This window comes from Microcaecilia unicolor, chromosome 6, assembly GCF_901765095.1.
Source record: "Microcaecilia unicolor chromosome 6, aMicUni1.1, whole genome shotgun sequence".
Taxonomy (NCBI): domain Eukaryota; kingdom Metazoa; phylum Chordata; class Amphibia; order Gymnophiona; family Siphonopidae; genus Microcaecilia; species Microcaecilia unicolor.
In genome coordinates this window covers 294,645,661-294,664,334 of record NC_044036.1, presented here as the reverse complement: position 1 = coordinate 294,664,334, position 18,674 = coordinate 294,645,661, and the positions used below count along the sequence as shown (strand labels likewise).

General features: G+C 49.7%; 1 protein-coding gene across 2 annotated transcripts in view; it reads right to left on the bottom strand.

Moving 5' to 3' along the window:
• WDR34 (WD repeat domain 34) overlaps positions 1–18,674 on the bottom strand; it is a 126,621-nt gene that overhangs the window by 68,827 nt on the left and 39,120 nt on the right. For both annotated transcript variants that reach the window (XM_030207914.1, XM_030207913.1), the window contains 2 exons: positions 10,263–10,372; positions 20–177 (listed from right to left, as the gene is read on the bottom strand). In XM_030207914.1, the coding sequence (XP_030063774.1) occupies positions 20–177; positions 10,263–10,372 (268 nt within the window). The remainder of the gene's footprint in view (positions 1–19; positions 178–10,262; positions 10,373–18,674) is intronic.

Below are 18,674 nucleotides of genomic sequence, written 5' to 3'. Positions count from 1 at the left end.
AGGCAAAGAAGCCAAGTACCAGCAAGCAGTGAAGGCTGGGAAGGGTGAAACGCCAGACACATGACTGAACTAGGAACATCCAGTACCACATCTGGATACTGTGGGTTTAACCCTCTTCTATCCAAGTTCCAGGTGCACACAAAAGATTTCTCTATGCTCCAGTCTCCACTGTCAAATCTAAAAAGAAAAAGAAAAAAAATAGTAGAATTTTGCACTTGTTTTACACATATTATACCACCACACTATCACTAGCCAGAGTGCCATCTCCTGAAACCAGTAGTTCTCCAAAGGACAAGCAGGCTGCTTGTTCTCACTGATGGGTGACGTCCGACAGCAGCCTCAGGATCGGAGATCTTCCTAGCAACAAAGTTTGCTAGCCCTCACGTGCACATGCGCGACAGTCTTCCCGCCCGTAGCACGAGCGTGCTCCTCAGTCTCTTTTTTCCGCGGCTCAGGACGGCTGTTTTTGGCTGTTCTGCGCCTCAGAGAGAGCCCTCGCAGCGTTTTTCGCCGCTCTTTGGTATTTTTCTGAGCAAGTTTGCTCATCTTTTTGTTTCAAAAAATAAAAAATAAAAAAAACTACTTTCCCTGTAGTTTTTTCCCCCTAAGTTTCTTTCGTTGTCGCAAGCGGCCATTTTGGCCACCCATACGGGTTTTTTCCCAGTTTTGGTGCCTTTTTTCAGCATCATCGCAAGTTTTGATTTCGCCAGCATGATTTTTTCGCCCATGTTCTCAAGCCTACCAGCGGCTTCAAGAAATGCACGTTGTGCAGCTGGACGATCTCGCTCACCTGATCTGCACGTTTCGTGTCTTCAGTGTCTGGGGGCTGGTCATCGTCCCAACGCCTGAACTTTGTGTCTTCAACTAAGAAGAGGAACCCAGGCGCCAAGATCGGCTCAGTGGAACCTTCTGTTCGGAGCCAGCGGTACCAAGGTCATCGACCTCCAACTGTTCACCTTCTAGTTTCCTTGCCTCTGATCATCCCTCCTCTGATCACCATCTTATAACTTTCACACTTAAATCTCCCCCCTCCCAGTTCCGTCCTATCCTATCTAATTTATCTAGGAATCTTCATGATATTGACCCTTCATCTCTATCCTCCCATGTTTCAAACCTCCTCTCTACCGTGGCACCATCCACGTCTGTCAACGGGCTGTTTCTTCTTACAACAATACTCTATCCCTCTGCCTTAGACACTCTTGCACCTTTGATGACCCCCCTGTAAGGCGTACAAAACCCCAACCTTGGCTGACTTCTAATATCCGCTACCTACGTTCCTGTACCCGCTCCGCCGAACGCCTCTGGCGGAAATCTCGGGCCCTTGCTGATTTCTTACACTTTAAGTTCATGCTGACCTCCTTCCAATCTGCTCTTTTACGTGCCAAACAGGATTATTATATCCAACTGACCAACTCTCTTGGCTCTAATCCTCGACTTCTATTCACCACATTGAACTCCTCTCCTCAGGTGCCCCTCCCCCCAACTCCCCCTTCATTATCTCCTCAGACCCTTGCTGAATTCTTTCACAACAAGGTTCAAAAGATAAACCTTGCTTTCTCTACCTCACCACCTCTCCCTCCACTAGTCCATCCCCCTCTCTCTCCTTCCCTCATTCCCTTCCTCCTTTCCTGAAGTTACTATTGAGGAAACTACACTTCTCCTTTCTTCCTCAAAATGTACCACCTGTTCCTCTGATCCCATTCCCACCCACCTTCTTAATGCCATCTCTCTACTCTTATTCCTTTTATCTGTCACATCCTCAACCTCTCACTTTCCACTGCAACTGTCCCTGCTGCCTTTAAACATGCTGTGGTCACACCTCTCCTTAAGAAGCCTTCACTTGACCCTACTTGTCCCTCTAATTACCGACCCATCTCCCTCCTTCCTTTTCTCTCCAAATTACTTGAGCGTGCTGTTCACCGCCGCTGCCTTGATTTTCTCTCCTCACATGCTATTCTTGACCCATTACAATCTGGTTTTCGCCCTCTCCACTCAACCGAAACTGCGCTTACTAAAGTCTCCAATGACCTATTACTGGCTAAATCCAGAGGTCAATATTCCATCCTCATTCTTCTTGATCTTTCCGCTGCTTTGACACTGTCGATCACAGCATACTTCTCGATACCCTGTCCTCACTTGGATTCCAGGGCTCTGTCCTTTCCTGGTTCTCTTCCTACCTCTCCCTCCGCACCTTAGTGTTCACTCTGGTGGATCCTCTTCTACTTCTATCCCTCTGCCTGTCGGCGTACCTCAGGGTTCTGTTCTTGGTCCCCTCCTCTTTTCTATCTACACTTCTTCCCTTGGTTCATTAATCTCATCCCATGTCTTTTCCTACCATCTCTATGCTGATGACTCCCAAATCTACCTTTCTACCCCTGATATCTCACCTTGCATCAAACCAAGTTTCAGCGTGCTTGTCTGACATTGCTGTCTGGATGCTCAACGCCACCTGAAATTAAATATGACCAAAACCGAGCTTCTCATTTTCCCCCACAAAACCCACCTCCCCGCTCCCCCCCGTTTTCTATTTCTGTTGATGGCTCTCTCATTCTCCCTGTCTCCTCAGCTCAAAACCTTGGGGTCATCTTTGACTCTTCTCTCTCCTTCTCTGCTCATATCCAGCAGACCGCCAAGACCTGTCGTTTCTTTCTTTACAACATCCGTAAAATCCGCCCCTTTCTTTCCGAGCACTCTACCAAAACCCTCATCCACACCCTTGTCACCTCTCGTTTAGACTACTGCAATCTGCTTCTTGCTGGCCTCCCACTTAGTCACCTCTCCCCTCTCCAGTCGGTTCAAACTCTGCTGCCCGTCTCATCTTCCGCCAGGGTCGCTTTACTCATACTACCCCTCTCCTCAAGACCCTTCACTGGCTCCCTATCCGTTTTCGCATCCTGTTCAAACTTCTTCTACTAACCTATAAATGTATTCACTCTGCTGCTCCCCAGTATCTCTCCACACTCGTCCTTCCCTACACCCCTTCCCGTGCACTCCGCTCCATGGATAAATCCTTCTTATCTGTTCCCTCCTCCACTACTGCCAACTCCAGACTTCGCACCTTCTGTCTCGCTGCACCCTACGCCTGGAATAAACTTCCTGAGCCCCTACGTCTTGCCCCATCCTTGGCCACCTTTAAATGTAGACTGAAAGCCCACCTCTTTAACATTGCTTTTGACTCGTAACCACTCGCCTCCACCTACCCTCCTCTCTTCCTTCCCGTTCACATTAATTGATTTGATTTGCTTACTTTATTTATTTTTGTCTATTAGATTGTAAGCTCTTTGAGCAGGGACTGTCTTTCTTCTATGTTTGTGCAGCGCTGCGTATACCTTGTAGCGCTATAGAAATGCTAAATAGTAGTAGTAGTAGTAGACGGTACCAATGTCGGCATCGGAGACTGCATCGACGTCAGAAGCGCAAGTGATGGCTGTCCACAGACCTTCCGACGCTGGTAGCAGTGAGCCATCGAGTGGGTCTCCACCTGCCTCGAGGGCTCCTGCGGTACAGGCCCCCCGGGACCGACCTCTTTCGGACCCGGCCCCAAGGAGATGTGTGGATTCCACGTCTTCCTCGTCGTAACCGGGAGGTACCGGTGACGTGCTTCGAGTAAAGACGATGAAGCACCGTCATCAGTTGCCTTCCTGTCACGGTACCGAGAGCTCCAGGGCGCCAAAGGATTCGGCACCCGTGAAGCAGACGCCGGGAGGACAGCTCACCCTCCATACTGGAGGTGTCGATGCACTCTTCTCCGGACAGCCCGGTACCGCCTCCTCGCCCCAGGCAGATTCTGACTTCGTCACCTGGTACCTGCCCTACAGCCTTGCTCGACAGACACTCTAGACGAGCGCCTCCGAGCCATTCTTCCAGGGATTCTGGAAGGACTGCTGCGACCATCTGTTCGGTACCACCGGTGCTTGCACTGTCAGTACCGTCGAGAGATGCGGCGGTTGGCTCTCTGCCCGTGTGAAGACTGCGACGCCGGGACTGCTTGCGGCATCGGCCTCCACTGTAGAGTTGCACGGGGACAGAAATCTTACCCATCCCCGCTGGAGATCTTACCCCGTCCCCATTGGAATCTTACCAATCCCCATCCATCCCTGCAAAAATGTAACCCATCCCAACCCATCCCCGCAAGAATTTAACCCCATTCCCACCCATCACTGTAAGAAATTAAAGGTACATAAAAGAAAATTTCAGTCAGCTCCTCAGTCTCTCTCTGGATTTGAGCCCAGCACTGTAGGCAAGGAAGGATGGAAGCTGAAACTTGGAACACTCTGGTGTGCACATGTAAGATTTGTCTCTGATTTACTGGCGCTGTATGCTGAGAGGTCACCACATGCACGCGCCAGTAGGTCAGGTGACATCTGATGCTCATGCCTGTGTCAGAGCTGAGGTCTGCTCATCAGCCCGGGAGCAAAGAGGATTAATTGAACATAGTAAGTGACAGCAAATAAAGACCTGAATGGTCCATCCCGTCTGCCCAATATTCACACTCATTATCAATTCATGATTAAATCAACGAGTGTGATATTATATACTGATTATGGTCTCTCTTTGTGTTTCTGGAACATAGACCATAGAAATCTGTCTGGCCCTATCCTTATGTTCCAACTGCTGGAGTTGTCGTTGAAGCCCACTCCAGTCTATGCGTCTTCTCATTTGTGGGGCACAGATCGTAAAAATCTGTCCAGAACTGTCCTTATGTTCCAGCCACTGAAGTTACTGTCTAAGTCCTTTCCATCCCATCCTAAACCAGACTTCCATATATTAGACAGACCATACAAAGCTGCCCGGTATTGGCCCTAATTAATCACAGCCAGAGTCGCCATCTAAGCATTACTTCACACATCCACACACATGCAGCCATTTAAGGTTAGGTTTTTTTATAACTTCCATTTTCTAATTAGAGATCCTCTGTGTTCATCCCACGCCTTTTTGAATTCCATCATCATTTCTGTCTCTACCACCTCCTTAATGGAAAATTTTCCACATTTGTACTGTTAAAGCAAGGAGGAGGAGGAGACAGCAGTCAAAGAACTTGGTACTCGGCAGATGAGAGGCTGGTGCAGGTGTAGCTTACATTTCCACGGGAACCCTGCAGAACTGCTTCTGTCCCCGCGGGAACCCCACAGGAACTGCTTCCGTCCCCGCGGGAACCCCGCAGAACTGCTTCCGTCCCTGCGGGAATCCCGCGGGATTCCCGAAAACCCCGTTCCCGTGCAGCTCTCTACTCCGCTGCCACCCAAGTTAACTCCCCATTGACATCGCTGGAGGGAGCTTCGTCGCCGCCAGCGAGGGAGTCTTCTTCTCGGCTTCGGACTGAAGTCAGAGAACTTGTGTCTGATACCGAAGGTGAGGCCTAGTGGAAGGCAGAGGAAGACCAGAGATATTTCTCTGATGAGGAGTCTTGTGGTCTTCCTTCTGATCCTACTCCTTCCCCAGAGAGAAAGCTTTCTCCCCCCGAGAGTCTGTCTTTCTCTTCCTTTGTCCGGAAAATGTCTACGGCCATTCCCTTCCCAGTGGTTACTGATGATGAGACCAGGGCTGAGATGTTCGAGGTCCTGGACTATCCTTCGCCACCTAAGGAGTCGTCCACTGTTCCCCTGCATAAGGTCCTGAAACAGACATTGCTGGCGAACTGGGCGAAACCATTATTTAATCCCACTATCCCCAAAAAGATTGAGACCCAGTATCGGATCCATGGAGACCCAGAGTTGATGAAGACCCAGTTGCCTCATTACTCTGGTGTTGTAGACTCCGCTCTCAAGAGAGCCACGAGTTCTCGGGATTACGCCTCGGCACCCCCTGGCGGGAGTCTAGGACTCTGGACTCTTTTGGGAGGAAGGCCTACCATTCTGCTATGCTAGTGTCCAAGATCCAGTCGTACCAGCTCTGCACGAGCATCCACTTGCGGAACAATGTGCGGCAGCTGACGGACTTGGTCGATAAGCTCCCGTCGGAGCAGGCCAAGCCTTTTCAGGAGGTGGTCAGGCAGCTGAAGGCGTGTCGAAAATTCCTGTCCAGAGGTGTTTACGACACTTTTGATGTTGCGTCCATGGCCGCTGCTCAAGGTATAGTGATGCGCAGACTCTCATGGCTGCGTGCCTCCGACCTGGAGAATAGAGTCCAGCAGCGGACTGCGGATGCTTCTTGCCGGGGGAATAACATTTTTGGTGAGCGGATCGAACAGGTGGTAGAGCAGCTCCACCAGCGGGACACCGCTTTCGACAAACTCTCCCACCGGACGCCTTCAGCATCTACCTCATCAGGTAGACGTTTTTATGGGGGAAGGAGGAATGCTCTCTACACTTATAATAAGCGTAAGTACAATCCACCTGCCCGCAAGCCTGCTCAGGCTAAGCCCCAGCACGCTCGTTCCCGTCAACAGCGTGCGCCTCAACAGGCCCCTGCAGCTCCCCAGCAAAAGCAAGGGACGGGCTTTTGACTGGCTCCAGGAAGGGAATAGCCGACATAAGTCTGTGCCGGACGATCTACCGGTTGGGGGGAGGTTAAAAATGTTTTCACCAAAGGTGGCCTCTTGTAACCTCCGACCAGTGGGTTCTTCAAATAGTCCGGCTTGGATACTCCCTCAATTTGATCTCAAAACCTCCAAATTGCCCTCCAGGAGCTCAGTCCTTCAGCTTCCAGCACAAGCAGGTACTTGCAGAGGAACTCTCCGCCCTTCTCAGCGCCAATGCGGTCGAGCCCGTGCCACCGGGGCAGGAAGGGCTGGGATTCTATTCCAGGTACTTTCTTGTGGAAAAGAAAACAGGGGGGGATGCGTCCCATCCTAGATCTAAGGGCCCTGAACAAATATCTGGTCCGAGAAAAGTTCAGGATGCTTTCCCTAGGCACCCTTCTTCCCATGATTCAGAAAAACAATTGGCTATGCTCTCTGGACTTAAAGGATGCTTAAACTCACATCCCGATACTGCCAGCTCACAGGCAGTATCTTCGATGCCGTCTGGGAACGCGGCATTTTCAGTATTTTGTGCTACCCTTTGGTCTCGCCTCTGCGCCCAGAGTGTTTACAAAATGCCTAGCAGTAGTGGCAGCGTCCCTACGCAGAATGGGAGTGCATGTGTTCCCTTATCTCGACGATTGGCTGGTGAAGAACACCTCAGAGGCAGGAGCTCTACAGTCCATGCAAATGACTATTCGACTCCTGGAGCTACTAGGGTTTGTGATAAATTATCCAAAGCCCCACATTCTTCCAGTTCAACAACTAGAATTCATAGGAGCTTTGCTGGACTCCCAGACAGCTGATGCCTACCTCCCCGAGGACAGATAATCTTCTGCCTCTTGTTTCCTGGGTATGAGCGTCTCAGCAGATCACAGCTCGGCAGATGTTGAGATTGCTCGGCCACATGGCCTCCACAGTTCATGTGACTCCCATGGCCTGTCTTCACATGAGATCAGCTCAATGGACCCTAGCTTCCCAGTGGTAGCAAGCTGCGGGAGGGAGGACGTGATCCAGCTGTCCACAGTTTTTCTCAGATTACTACATTGGTGGATAATTCGCTCCAATTTGACCTTGGGACGTCCCTTTCAAATTCCTCAGCCGCAAAAAGTGCTGACTACGGATGCGTCTCTCCCGGGGTGGGAAGCTCATGTCGATGGGCTCCAAACCCAAGGATGTTGGTCCCTCCAAGAAGCAGGTTTTCAGATCAATCTCCTGCAGTTATGAGCGGTCTGGAACGAGCTAAAGGCTTTCAGAGATCGGCTGTCCTATCAAATTATTCAAATTCAGACAGACAATCAGGTTGCTATGTACTACATCAAGCAAGCAAGCAGGGGGGGGCACCGGATCTCGCCCCCTGTGTCAGGAAGCCGTCAGGATGTGGCTTTAGGCTCACCAGCATGGCATGTTTTTCCAAGCCAGGAGTAAACAACAGTCTGGCCGACAGGTTGAGCAGGATCATGCAACCTCACGAGTGGTCTCTCGAGAGTAGTACGCAGGATCTTCCAAGTGTGGGGCACCCCCTTGGTAGATCTCTCTGCCACTCAGCTCAATCACAAGGTTCCTCAGTTCTGTTCCAGACTTCAGGCCCACGGCAGACTGGCATCAGATGCTTTTCTCCTTTATTGGGGGAGGGGTCTGCTGTATGCTTATCCTCCCATACCCTTGGTAGGGAAGACTTTGCTGAAACTCAAGCAGGATCATGGAACCATGATTCTGATTGCTCCCTTCTGGCCGCGCCAGATCTGGTTTCCTCTTCTTTTGGAGTTGTCCTCCGAAGAACCGTGGAGATTGGAGTGTTTTCCAACCCTCATCACTCAGAACGAGGGGGCATCCCAACCTCCAGTCCCTGGCTCTCACGGCCTGGATGTTGACAGCGTAGACTTTGCCTCCTTCGGTCTTTCTGAGGGTGTCACTCAAGCCTTGCTTGCTTCCAGAAAAGATTCCACAAAGAGGTGTTATTCTTTCAAATGGAGGAGGTTTACCGTCTGGTGTGACAGGAAGGCCCTAGATCCTCGTTCTTGTCCTACACAGACCCTGCTTGAATACCTTCTACACTTGTCCGAGTCTGGTCTTAAGACCAACCTCTGTAAGAGTTCACCTTAGCGCAATTAGTGCTTTTCATTATCGTGTAGAGGGTAAGCCTATCTCAGGACAGCCTTTAGTTGTTCGCTTCATGAGTGGTTTCCTTTTGTCAAAGCCCCCTATCAAGCCTCCTGCAGTGTCATGGGATCTCAATGTCATTCTCACCCAGCTGATGAAACCTCCTTTTGAGCCACTGAATTCCTGCCATCTGAAGTACTTGACCTGGAAGGTCATTTTCTTGGTGGCAGTCACTTCAGCTCGTAGAGTCAGTGAGCTTCAAGCCTTGGTAGCTCATGAGCCTACAAAGAGGTGGGAAAATGTGGGATACAAATGCAATAAATAATAATGCTCCTTATACTAAATTTCATCATAACAGAGTAGTCCTCCGCACTCACCCTAAGTTCTTGCCAAAGGTGGTGTCGGAGTTCCATCTGAACCAGTCACTGTCTTGCCAACATTCTTTCCCCATCCTCATACCCGCCCTGCTGAACGTCAGTTTCACACATTGGACTGCAAGCGAGCACTGGCCTTCTATCTGGAGCGGACAAGCCCATTCAGACAGTCCGCCCAATTGTTTGTTTCTTTTGATCCCAACAGAAGGGGAGTGTCTGTCGGGAAACGCACCATCTCCAATTGGCTAGCAGATTGCATTTCCTTCACTTATGCCCAAAGCTGGGCTGACTCTTGAGGGTCATGTCACGGCTCATAGAGTTAGAGTCATGGCAGCGTCAGTGGCCCACTTGAAGTCAGCCACTATTGAAGAGATTTGCAAGGCTGCGACATGGTCATCTGTCCACACATTCACATCTCATTACTGCCTACAGCAGGATACCTGACGCGACAGTCGGTTCGGGCAGTCGGTGCTGCAGAAATCTGGGGTTTAGAATCCAACTCCACCCCCATAGGCCCATTTTTATTCTGTTCCAGGCTGCACTCTCAGTTAGTTGTTTCTATTTAGGTCAATCTCAGTTATGTCCTCGCCGTTGCGAGGCCCAATTGACCAATGTTTGTTGTTTTGTGTGAGCCTGGGGGCTAGGGATACCCCATCAGCGAGAACAAGCAGCCTGCTTGTCCTCGGAGAAAGCGAAGTTACTTACCTGTAGCAGGTATTCTCCGAGGACAGCAGGCTGATTGTTCTCACAAACCCGCCCACCTCCCCTTTGGAGTTGTGTGTCTTACCTTGTCTTTACTTTCTACTTGACTGAGGAGCACGCTCGCGCTACGGGCGGGAAGACGGTCGCGCATGCGCGGTGTGCGCATGTGCATGCGAGGGCTAGCAAACTTTGTTGCTAGGAAGATCTCCGATCCTGAGGCTGCCGTCGGACGTCACCCATCAGTGAGAACAATTAGCCTGCTGTCCTCGGAGAATACCTGCTACATGTAAGTAACTTCGCTGTACTGTCTGCATGTCTCAGCTGTATGAGAACTATTCAGGACAACAACCTGGAAAAAGGGTATTTCATCTGAGACAAAAATTAATAAACTTCTGTGACGAGGGATTGGGGGGCTTTTTTTTTTTTTGGTAGGGTAAAGGAAGAATTATGCTTTGAAAGCCATAGTCTAGGCCTCTAGGTTGTAATTATCCAGTAAATCAGTAAATAATAGCCTATCTAAGCTATTTCTATTTCGGGTTAATCAATAAAAGAGATGGATGGTTTATTCCTTAGGCAGATCACAATCATCTTTAACTGCTCCCCAAAGAATAAAAAAGTTTCACCTGCCATAAGAACAGCCAACAACAGAACCAGTTGAATTCCAGGAGACACCAGTGACCTGCAGTTTCTGCTCCAGAGCTTCTGGGTAGTGCAATCTGTACACACAAGACACCTGAAAGAGAGGAATCACTAAGTAAAGAGCCACAAGGATAAGAATTATACAGTTTTTGAATAACAAAGCAATGGACCCTGTATTAGAGAATGACACAGGGACAAGTTTGTCCCCGTTCCCACAACAGTACAAAATTTAATTTGTACAAAAAGTGAATGACTGTCTTATCAAAAATGATGGAACTATGTCGGTGGAGTTTGAATTTGCTGGGGAAAGGGTGAGGAAGGGGGGGGGTCACAGCTTTTCCTCATGTCATTCTCTACCCTGTATCTTCTGAGTCATTGAGTTGTCTCATAATAATATTCACTGTAACACATTACTAGTAAAAAAAACAACAACAAAAAAAAAACTTTGAACAGTTAAACTTTTAGAGAAAACTAAAAGGTTGACTATGAGGAGTGCGAGACTGTTAATGATAAAGTATATTAGGGAAGGCCTATGGCAGTGATGGTGAACCTTTCAGAGACTGAGTGCCCAAACAGCAACCCAAAATCTAATTATTTATCGTGAAGTGCCAGTACTCATTATGGGCGGGGTCACCACATATGACTCCACCCCTATGATAGCCACACCCCCTTACACCAGCCATGGCGCATATAAATAGACATCATTGAAAATATTATACTAGTATAGGAGAAAAAAACAACATGATTTTCTTTCATTATAAATCATTTCTGTAAGTTGTTACAGCTCCAGTATACCCAGTGCAAAATAAGACAGCAGATGTAAATTCTCAAATTGGACATATTCCAAACACTAAAATGAAAATAAAATGATTTTTTTCTACCTTTGTTGTCTGGTGATTTTGTTTTTCTATCCATATTGGTCCTAGTCGCTGATTCTGCTGCTCTCTATCTGTTCTCTTAACTCCGTTTCCAGGGCTTCCTTTCCATTTCTTTACTTTCCTCCTTTCTTCTTCATTTCTTGCCCTCCATCCATGTCCAGCAACCCTCCTCTCCCCTCCAACCACAAATGTCCAGCCACCCTCCTCTCCCCTCCAGCCGCCCATGTCCAGCCACCCTCCTCTCTCCCCTGCCCTCCCCTCCCAGCGGCAGGCCTCCCACCCAGCACCAGGCCACCCACCCAGCACAAGCCTCCCTACCTCCCACCCACCCAGGCCTCCCACCCAGGCCACCCAGCACCAGGCTTGCCACCCAGGCCACCCACCAGACCTCCCACCCAGCACCAGGCCATTCACCCACCCACCCAGTACTCCCACACTCCCACCCAGCACCAGGCCATCCACCCACCCAGCACTCCCACCGAAGCACCAGGCCTCCCAGCCACCCACTCGACCTCCCACCCAGCACCAGGCCGACCTCCCACCCACCCACCCGGCAGCAGGCACCAGACCACCCTCCCTCCCACCCACCGTCAAGCATTCCTTCGTCCCTCCCTCCCACCCGGCACCAGCCCGCCCAGCCTCCCTCCCTCCGAGCAGAAAATGTAAGTCTTCCCTTGTCGCTATTAAAGCCGCGTCAGCAGTAGCAATGAAAGCGTGCTGCTGGTTCGGCACGCCTTCAGCCTTCTGTCTCTCAAACTCTGGTCCCGCACTAACAGGAAATGAGGGCAGGACCAGAGTTTGAGAGACGGAAGACTGAAGGCGCACCGAACCTGCAGCACGCTTTCACTGCTACTGCTGACGCGGCTTTAACAGTGACAAGGGAAGACTTTTAAATTTTCTGCTCGGAGGGAGGGAGGCCGAGCAGGCTGGTGCCGGGTGGGAGGGAGGGACGGAACGGGCTGAGGTGACCAGCGGCGCGCGTGCCATAAGTTCGCCATCACTGGCCTATGGCCTAGTCTACTAGAACTAAATGAAAAGAAATTAGCAGGTAAGACCTAAATTTCTCTCTTAGTATCTTCACCAAACTAGTCCAGAACCTACAGTATATACTGTATCAAAATGGGTGGGATGCCAAAACCTCTGCCTAAATAGTTCAGCCCAAATGCAGTATACAATTGTGCTCCTACCTGAATCCAATAATGCTTTGCCAATGTAAGAACTATGTTACTGGCCTGCAGATTCAGAAGTATTGCTCCAAACTCCACCCACAAGGTAGAAACACCTCTGGTAGAACATTTTCAAACCATAGAAGGTCACTTCTTTTTTAAATTAAATATATAATTATGCCAACAAAACATTCCTCCGTTACCAGGCAATGGTAAGTTTTTAGAGGTTGGTTCACCTTTCCTGAAATCTGCAAAGAGAAACATCTATCACCTTGGAAATTTGTTGGTCACATTGCAGAGAGGAGGGGTTGTGCCTGCTGATGGGTCCTCTCCAGGAAAGGCTAGTGCAGTAATAAAATAAATACTGCCATAAAAGACCATCGTTTCAGAAGCCTCAGGCCAGAAGCCTCAGGCCCAGGGCCCTGTGCCTGGCACTACAGAAGCCCCCCCCCCCCCCCCAATGAGGAATGCTGCAAATCCGAACCAGAGCTGACTACATCTAACTCCGCACAGCTACAACAGAACTAAATAGGGTTGCGTCGGCAGCAAAAGCCAGTGAAAAGCAAGCTTGGAAAAATCAGCAGCAAGGGAAATTTCCCGTGCTTCAGAGCGAGCCGCACCACGCCACAGAAGAGATACCTGATGCTGCTTACTGTTCCTCACAGCGGGAGCAGTGTTTCATGGTCTCTGCAGCCATACCATGAAGAGAAAAAAAAGAAAAAAGAACCACTCCCTCAAAACACCCACTGATCCAGGTCTCTCTATCCACAAGCTGCCCCAAGCTTACTAGGGCTCACCAGACAAGCCACTGGAGTCAAAAAACTCCTAATAATGCCTAGTGCTTTCAACTTAGCTCTTTTTTTTTTTTTTTTTTTAATATCTATGAGAAAGGCTTATAGTAGATGCAGGCAAGGGATGCTGGGGAAAGTAAAAAGGGTCCACGGGGTGGGGGAGGGTCCTGGCCTCACTAGGTATGCCCCCAAAAGTTGGCACCGTACAGCCAGACACCCCCTACGCTCAACTGATCTAGGAAACAGACAGGATCCCTCCTCTGGGAAGTTGGCCGTCCTATAACACGAGTTCAATACAGTGTGCTCTCTCTCTACATACTGGTAAATGGGCATAACCACAAGTCTCTAGATACATCTGCTGCTCCTGGCACTAAGGAATGGTAGCATTTGAATTTATGTACAATTAGAGGGCTTTTTAGGATCAATGACTGAAATCTGGAACCCAGAATCAGACGCATCATTGACTGAGTTGATTGTCCGTGGGTTTCTGAGATCCATTTCCTCCTATATATACTGTAAAAGGTAAGATGTCCCCCAGAGGTCAGATGTCAGCAACGGATTTCATCAGGTTCCGAGTTCCCTTATGGTCCTGGGTCCACTTCTCAGGGGCAGTGGGATTTGTAACACAATAATGCAAACACACGAGTGTGGCTTGACAAAAGGTATTTTATGTAGAAATCAGCTTACAGCGCTTAGGGTAGAAAGATAATACAGCAGTGCTTCTGTGTGTCTCAGGGTAGTTTATGGAGACAGTGGTTATTTCCATTGTTATCCTGAGCACCTGATCCTAGCTCTTTTCTATCACTGGGAAACACAGATGTTACACTGACTTTCCCAGGGATCAGACTCATAAAAGGGTGTGTGATGCTGCTTGCATGCTCTCCCAAAGGCCTTTAGCTGATACTCTGAGTAGGCCCCAAAGACTCAGTTAGGCTGTCAGGTTAGGGCTTTGAACAGCATAAGGGAATGCTGACATATACAGTTGGTATTTCAGTTGGAAGGCCTGGACCCCTTAGCGTTGCTGGAGGAGCTCAAATCCTGACCTTTGGGGCCCCAAAAGGTACCCAGCTTAAATTACCTATCAGCACCTGAAACCAGAGCCGCTGGATGCCTATCCACACGACAGTAACCCCAATTCCTCATCTGCCCTCTGGCCACCAGGGGTCACTGAAACTATGCTGACAAATCTCAGGGAGACTGAGAGGCCAAGCCTCCTCCATGCCCTTCACCAACTTCTCCAGATACTCCCCAAACAGCAGCCAAATGGGCAGTTGGCTGAGGAGCTTTTTCAAAGTCACATCCGCTGATCAGTGACTTAGCCACAACGGTCGCTAGCCAACCATCACAGAGGCTTACTGAACAAGAAGAAAGATACACCAGATCATACAACACACAGCACCCAATTTCAGCAGCTGCTGCAACCAATGTAGCATGGCCCTGACCACAAAGCCTCCACAAATGGCAGCCTGTAAACTAGCAGCCCCAGAGGCAAAACCCAGTTTAAACTGCTGTTCCACCCTCTTCTCATGCCCCTGATAGCAAAGGCCCCACCTCCCCACACCAGCACAGCAAGCTTTTTGGTTACTGCTGTGACAAGGGCATCAACCTTCAAGTACCTATCCACATCATCAAGAGCAAAGGGATACAATCTAGCCAACACCTCTGGCTCCCTGGAGAGCCCCATCTGAGGACTCCTACTCCACCAGCATCATACCGGAGAGTACCTTGTGAAGGGGAAAATGCTTTGGGGGGCCCAAAGGCCCCTCCAATGAAGAGTGACTTTCCGAGGTATCAGTCGCGGGAGCCTTGGAGAGACAGAGCCTCCGAGACTGAATCAGTAAGGCAGAAAAGATTTCCCCCCCCCCTGAAAAGATGAACAGCATAGGAGCTCACCTCCTCCTCCTGAGATGGCGGCTCTACCTCCGAGTCAGAGCCATGGGAGATTGAGGGTATGAGAAATCCTCTAGAACCTCCAGGGGGAAATGCAACATCTGCCCCACTGCCAAGTGGTCCCCCCTACAGCATTTGACCCCCGTGGAGGGGCACTGAGGCAGCCCCACTCAGGTTGGGAGACAGCTTGGCCATCTATGTCGTTATGCAGCCAAAAGGGGTTCTGCCCCCTCCCCCCAACCTCCGTAATGGGGACAGAGAGCTCCTGCTGTACTTTAAAAAAAAAATTGCAGTGCTCATAATGGCCACCGGTTCCAATGTCTCTGTGCAGGGAATCTGAACTTCATGGCAATTCACCACCCCCATCCCTTTGAAAGTAATTTCTGCAGTTGGAAACAGACATCACAGGATGGGCACAGGCAGCCAAGCAGCTGTGCTCAGTTACCAGCTCTGCAGGCACTAGTGCCAGCCGACAGGTGTGCCTAGTCACATGGCCAGTGTGTGAAAACCTGCTTGTCTGCTCGAGCCAACCTCGACCCAGGACTCCACTGCCTCCAAACTAAAGAGCAGCAAATCTCCTGGACCGGATGGTATGCATCCCAGAGTACTGACAGAATTGAAAAATGAATGGTAATGGTAAATTAGATTTCTAACCCGCTATTACCTCACAGTTCTAAGCGGGTTACAACTATTAAGAAGCCAGTTTCATTTAACTGGGAAAAAGGGGCATAATAGTAAATTCAGTGATAAGAATAAATAGTAAGTTAGCTTGGGATACATATTTCTGAAACAGAAGGATTTTCACATTTTTCCTAAAAAGAACATAGGACTGAGAAGATTTAAATATAGGTGAAATCATAGACCATAATCTTGCTGCTTGAAATGCCAACCCTAATTCAAAGAAATGTAATCTCTTTTTACCTTTGGATGAAAGAAAAGAATAACCTATAGTACCAGTACATCTTGTTATCAAAGCATAAATGAATATAAAATGTGGATATAGATAATCTGGTGCCAAGCCATGCAAAACCTTAAAGAGAAAATACGCCAATTTGAAATAAATTCTAGCTTCAACAGGCAACCACTGTAAAGCGAATGCTACATACCTGTAGAAGGTATTCTCCGAGGACAGCAGACTGATTGTTCTCACTGATGGGTGACGTCCACGGCAGCCCCTCCAATCGGAACACTTTACTAGCAAAGGCCTTTGCTAGTCCTCACGCACCGCGCATGCGCGGCTGTCTACCCGCCCAAACCGGCTCGTGTTCGTCAGTCCCATATGTAGAAAGACAAAGACAAGGGAAGACACAACTCCAAAGGGGAGGCGGGCGGGTTTGTGAAAACAATCAGCCTGCTGTCCTCGGAGAATACCTTCTACAGGTATGTAGCATTCGCTTTCTCCGAGGACAAGCAGGCTGCTTGTTCTCACTGATGGGGTATCCCTAGCCCCCAGGCTCACTCAAAACAACAAACATGGTCAATTGGGCCTCGCAACGGCGAGGACATAACCGAGATTGACCTAACAATTTCTCCAACTAACTGAGAGTGTAGCCTGGAAAAGAATAAACATGGGCCTAGGGGGGTGGAGTTGGATTCTAAACCCTGAACAGATTCTGAAGCACTGACTGCCCGAACCGACTGTCGCGTCGGGTATCCTGCTGCAGGCAGTAATGAGATGTGAATGTGTGGACAGATGACCACGTCGCAGCTTTGCAGATCTCTTCAATAGTGGCTGACTTCAAGTGGGCCACTGACGCTGCCATGGCTAACATTATGAGCCGTGACATGACCCTCAAGAGCCAGCCCAGCCTGGGCGTAAGTAAAGGAAATGCAATCTGCTAGCCAATTGGATATGGTGCGTTTCCCCACAGCCACTTCCCTCCTGTTGGGATCAAAAGAAACAAACAATTGGGCGGACTGTCTGTTGGGCTGTGTCCGCTCCAGATAGAAGGCCAATGCTCTTTTGCAGTCCAATGTGTGCAGCTGACGTTCAGCAGGGCAGGAATGAGGACGGGGAAAGAATGTTGGCAAGACAATTGACTGGTTCAGATGGAACTCCGACACAACCTTTGGCAAGAACTTAGGGTGAGTGCGGAGGACTACTCTGTTATGATGAAATTTGGTGTAAGGGGCCTGGGCTACCAGGGCCTGAAGCTCACTGACTCTACGAGCTGAAGTAACTGCCACCAAGAAAATGACCTTCCAGGTCAAGTACTTCAGATGGCAGGAGTTCAGTGGCTCAAAAGGAGGTTTCATCAGCTGGGTGAGAACGACATTGAGATCCCATGACACTGTAGGAGGTTTGACGGGGGGCTTTGACAAAAGCAAACCTCTCATGAAGCGAACAACTAAAGGCTGTCCTGAGATCGGCTTACCTTCTACACGGTAATGGTATGCACTGATTGCGCTAAGGTGAACCCTTACAGAGTTGGTCTTGAGACCAGACTCAGACAAGTGCAGAAGGTATTCAAGCAGGGTCTGTGTAGGACAAGAGCGAGGATCTAGGGCCTTGCTGTCACACCAGATGGCAAACCTCCTCCATAGAAAGAAGTAACTCCTCTTAGTGGAATCTTTCCTGGAAGCAAGCAAGATGCGGGAGACACCCTCAGACAGACCCAAAGAGGCAAAGTCTACACTCTCAACATCCAGGCCGTGAGAGCCAGAGACTGGAGGTTGGGATGCAGAAGCGCCCCTTCGTCTTGTGTGATGAGGGTCGGAAAACACTCCAATCTCCACGGTTCTTCGGAGGACAACTCCAGAAGAAGAGGGAACCAGATCTGACGCGGCCAAAACGGAGCAATCAGAATCATGGTGCCTCAGTCTTGCTTGAGTTTCAACAAAGTCTTCCCCACCAGAGGTATGGGAGGATAAGCATACAGAAGACCTTCCCCCCAGTCCAGGAGGAAGGCATCCGATGCCAGTCTGCCGTTGGCCTGAAGCCTGGAACAGAACTGAGGGACCTTGTGGTTGGCTCGAGATGCAAAGAGATCTACCAAGGGGGTGCCCCACAGATCTGGAAGATCTGTCGCACTACTTGGGAGTTGAGCGACCACTCGTGAGGTTGCATAATCCTGCTCAGTCTGTCGGCCAGACTGTTGTTTACGCCTGCCAGGTATGTGGCTTGGAGCACCATGCCGTGACAGCGAGCCTAGAGCCACATGCTGACGGCTTCCTGACACAGGGGGCGAGATCCGGTGCCCCCCTGCTTGTTGATGTAATACATGGCAACCTGGTTGTCTGTCTGAATTTGGATAATTTGGTGGGACAACCGATCTCTGAAAGCCTTCAGAGCGTTCCAGACCGCTCGTAACTCCAGGAGATTGATCTACAGATCGCGTTCCTGGGGGAACCAGCTTCCCTGGGTGTGAAGCCCATCGACATGAGCTCCCCACCCCAGGAGAGACGCATCCGTAGTCAGCACTTTTTGTGGCTGAGGAATTTGGAAAGGGCGTCCCAGAGTCAAATTGGACCAAATCGTCCACCAATACAGGGATTTGAGAAAACTCGTGGACAGGTGGATCACGTCTTCTAGGTCCCCAGCAGCCTGAAACCACTGGGAAGCTAGGGTCCATTGAGCAGATCGCATGTGAAGGCGGGCCATGGGAGTCACATGAACTGTGGAGGCCATGTGGCCCAGCAATCTCAACATCTGCCGAGCTGTGATCTGCTGG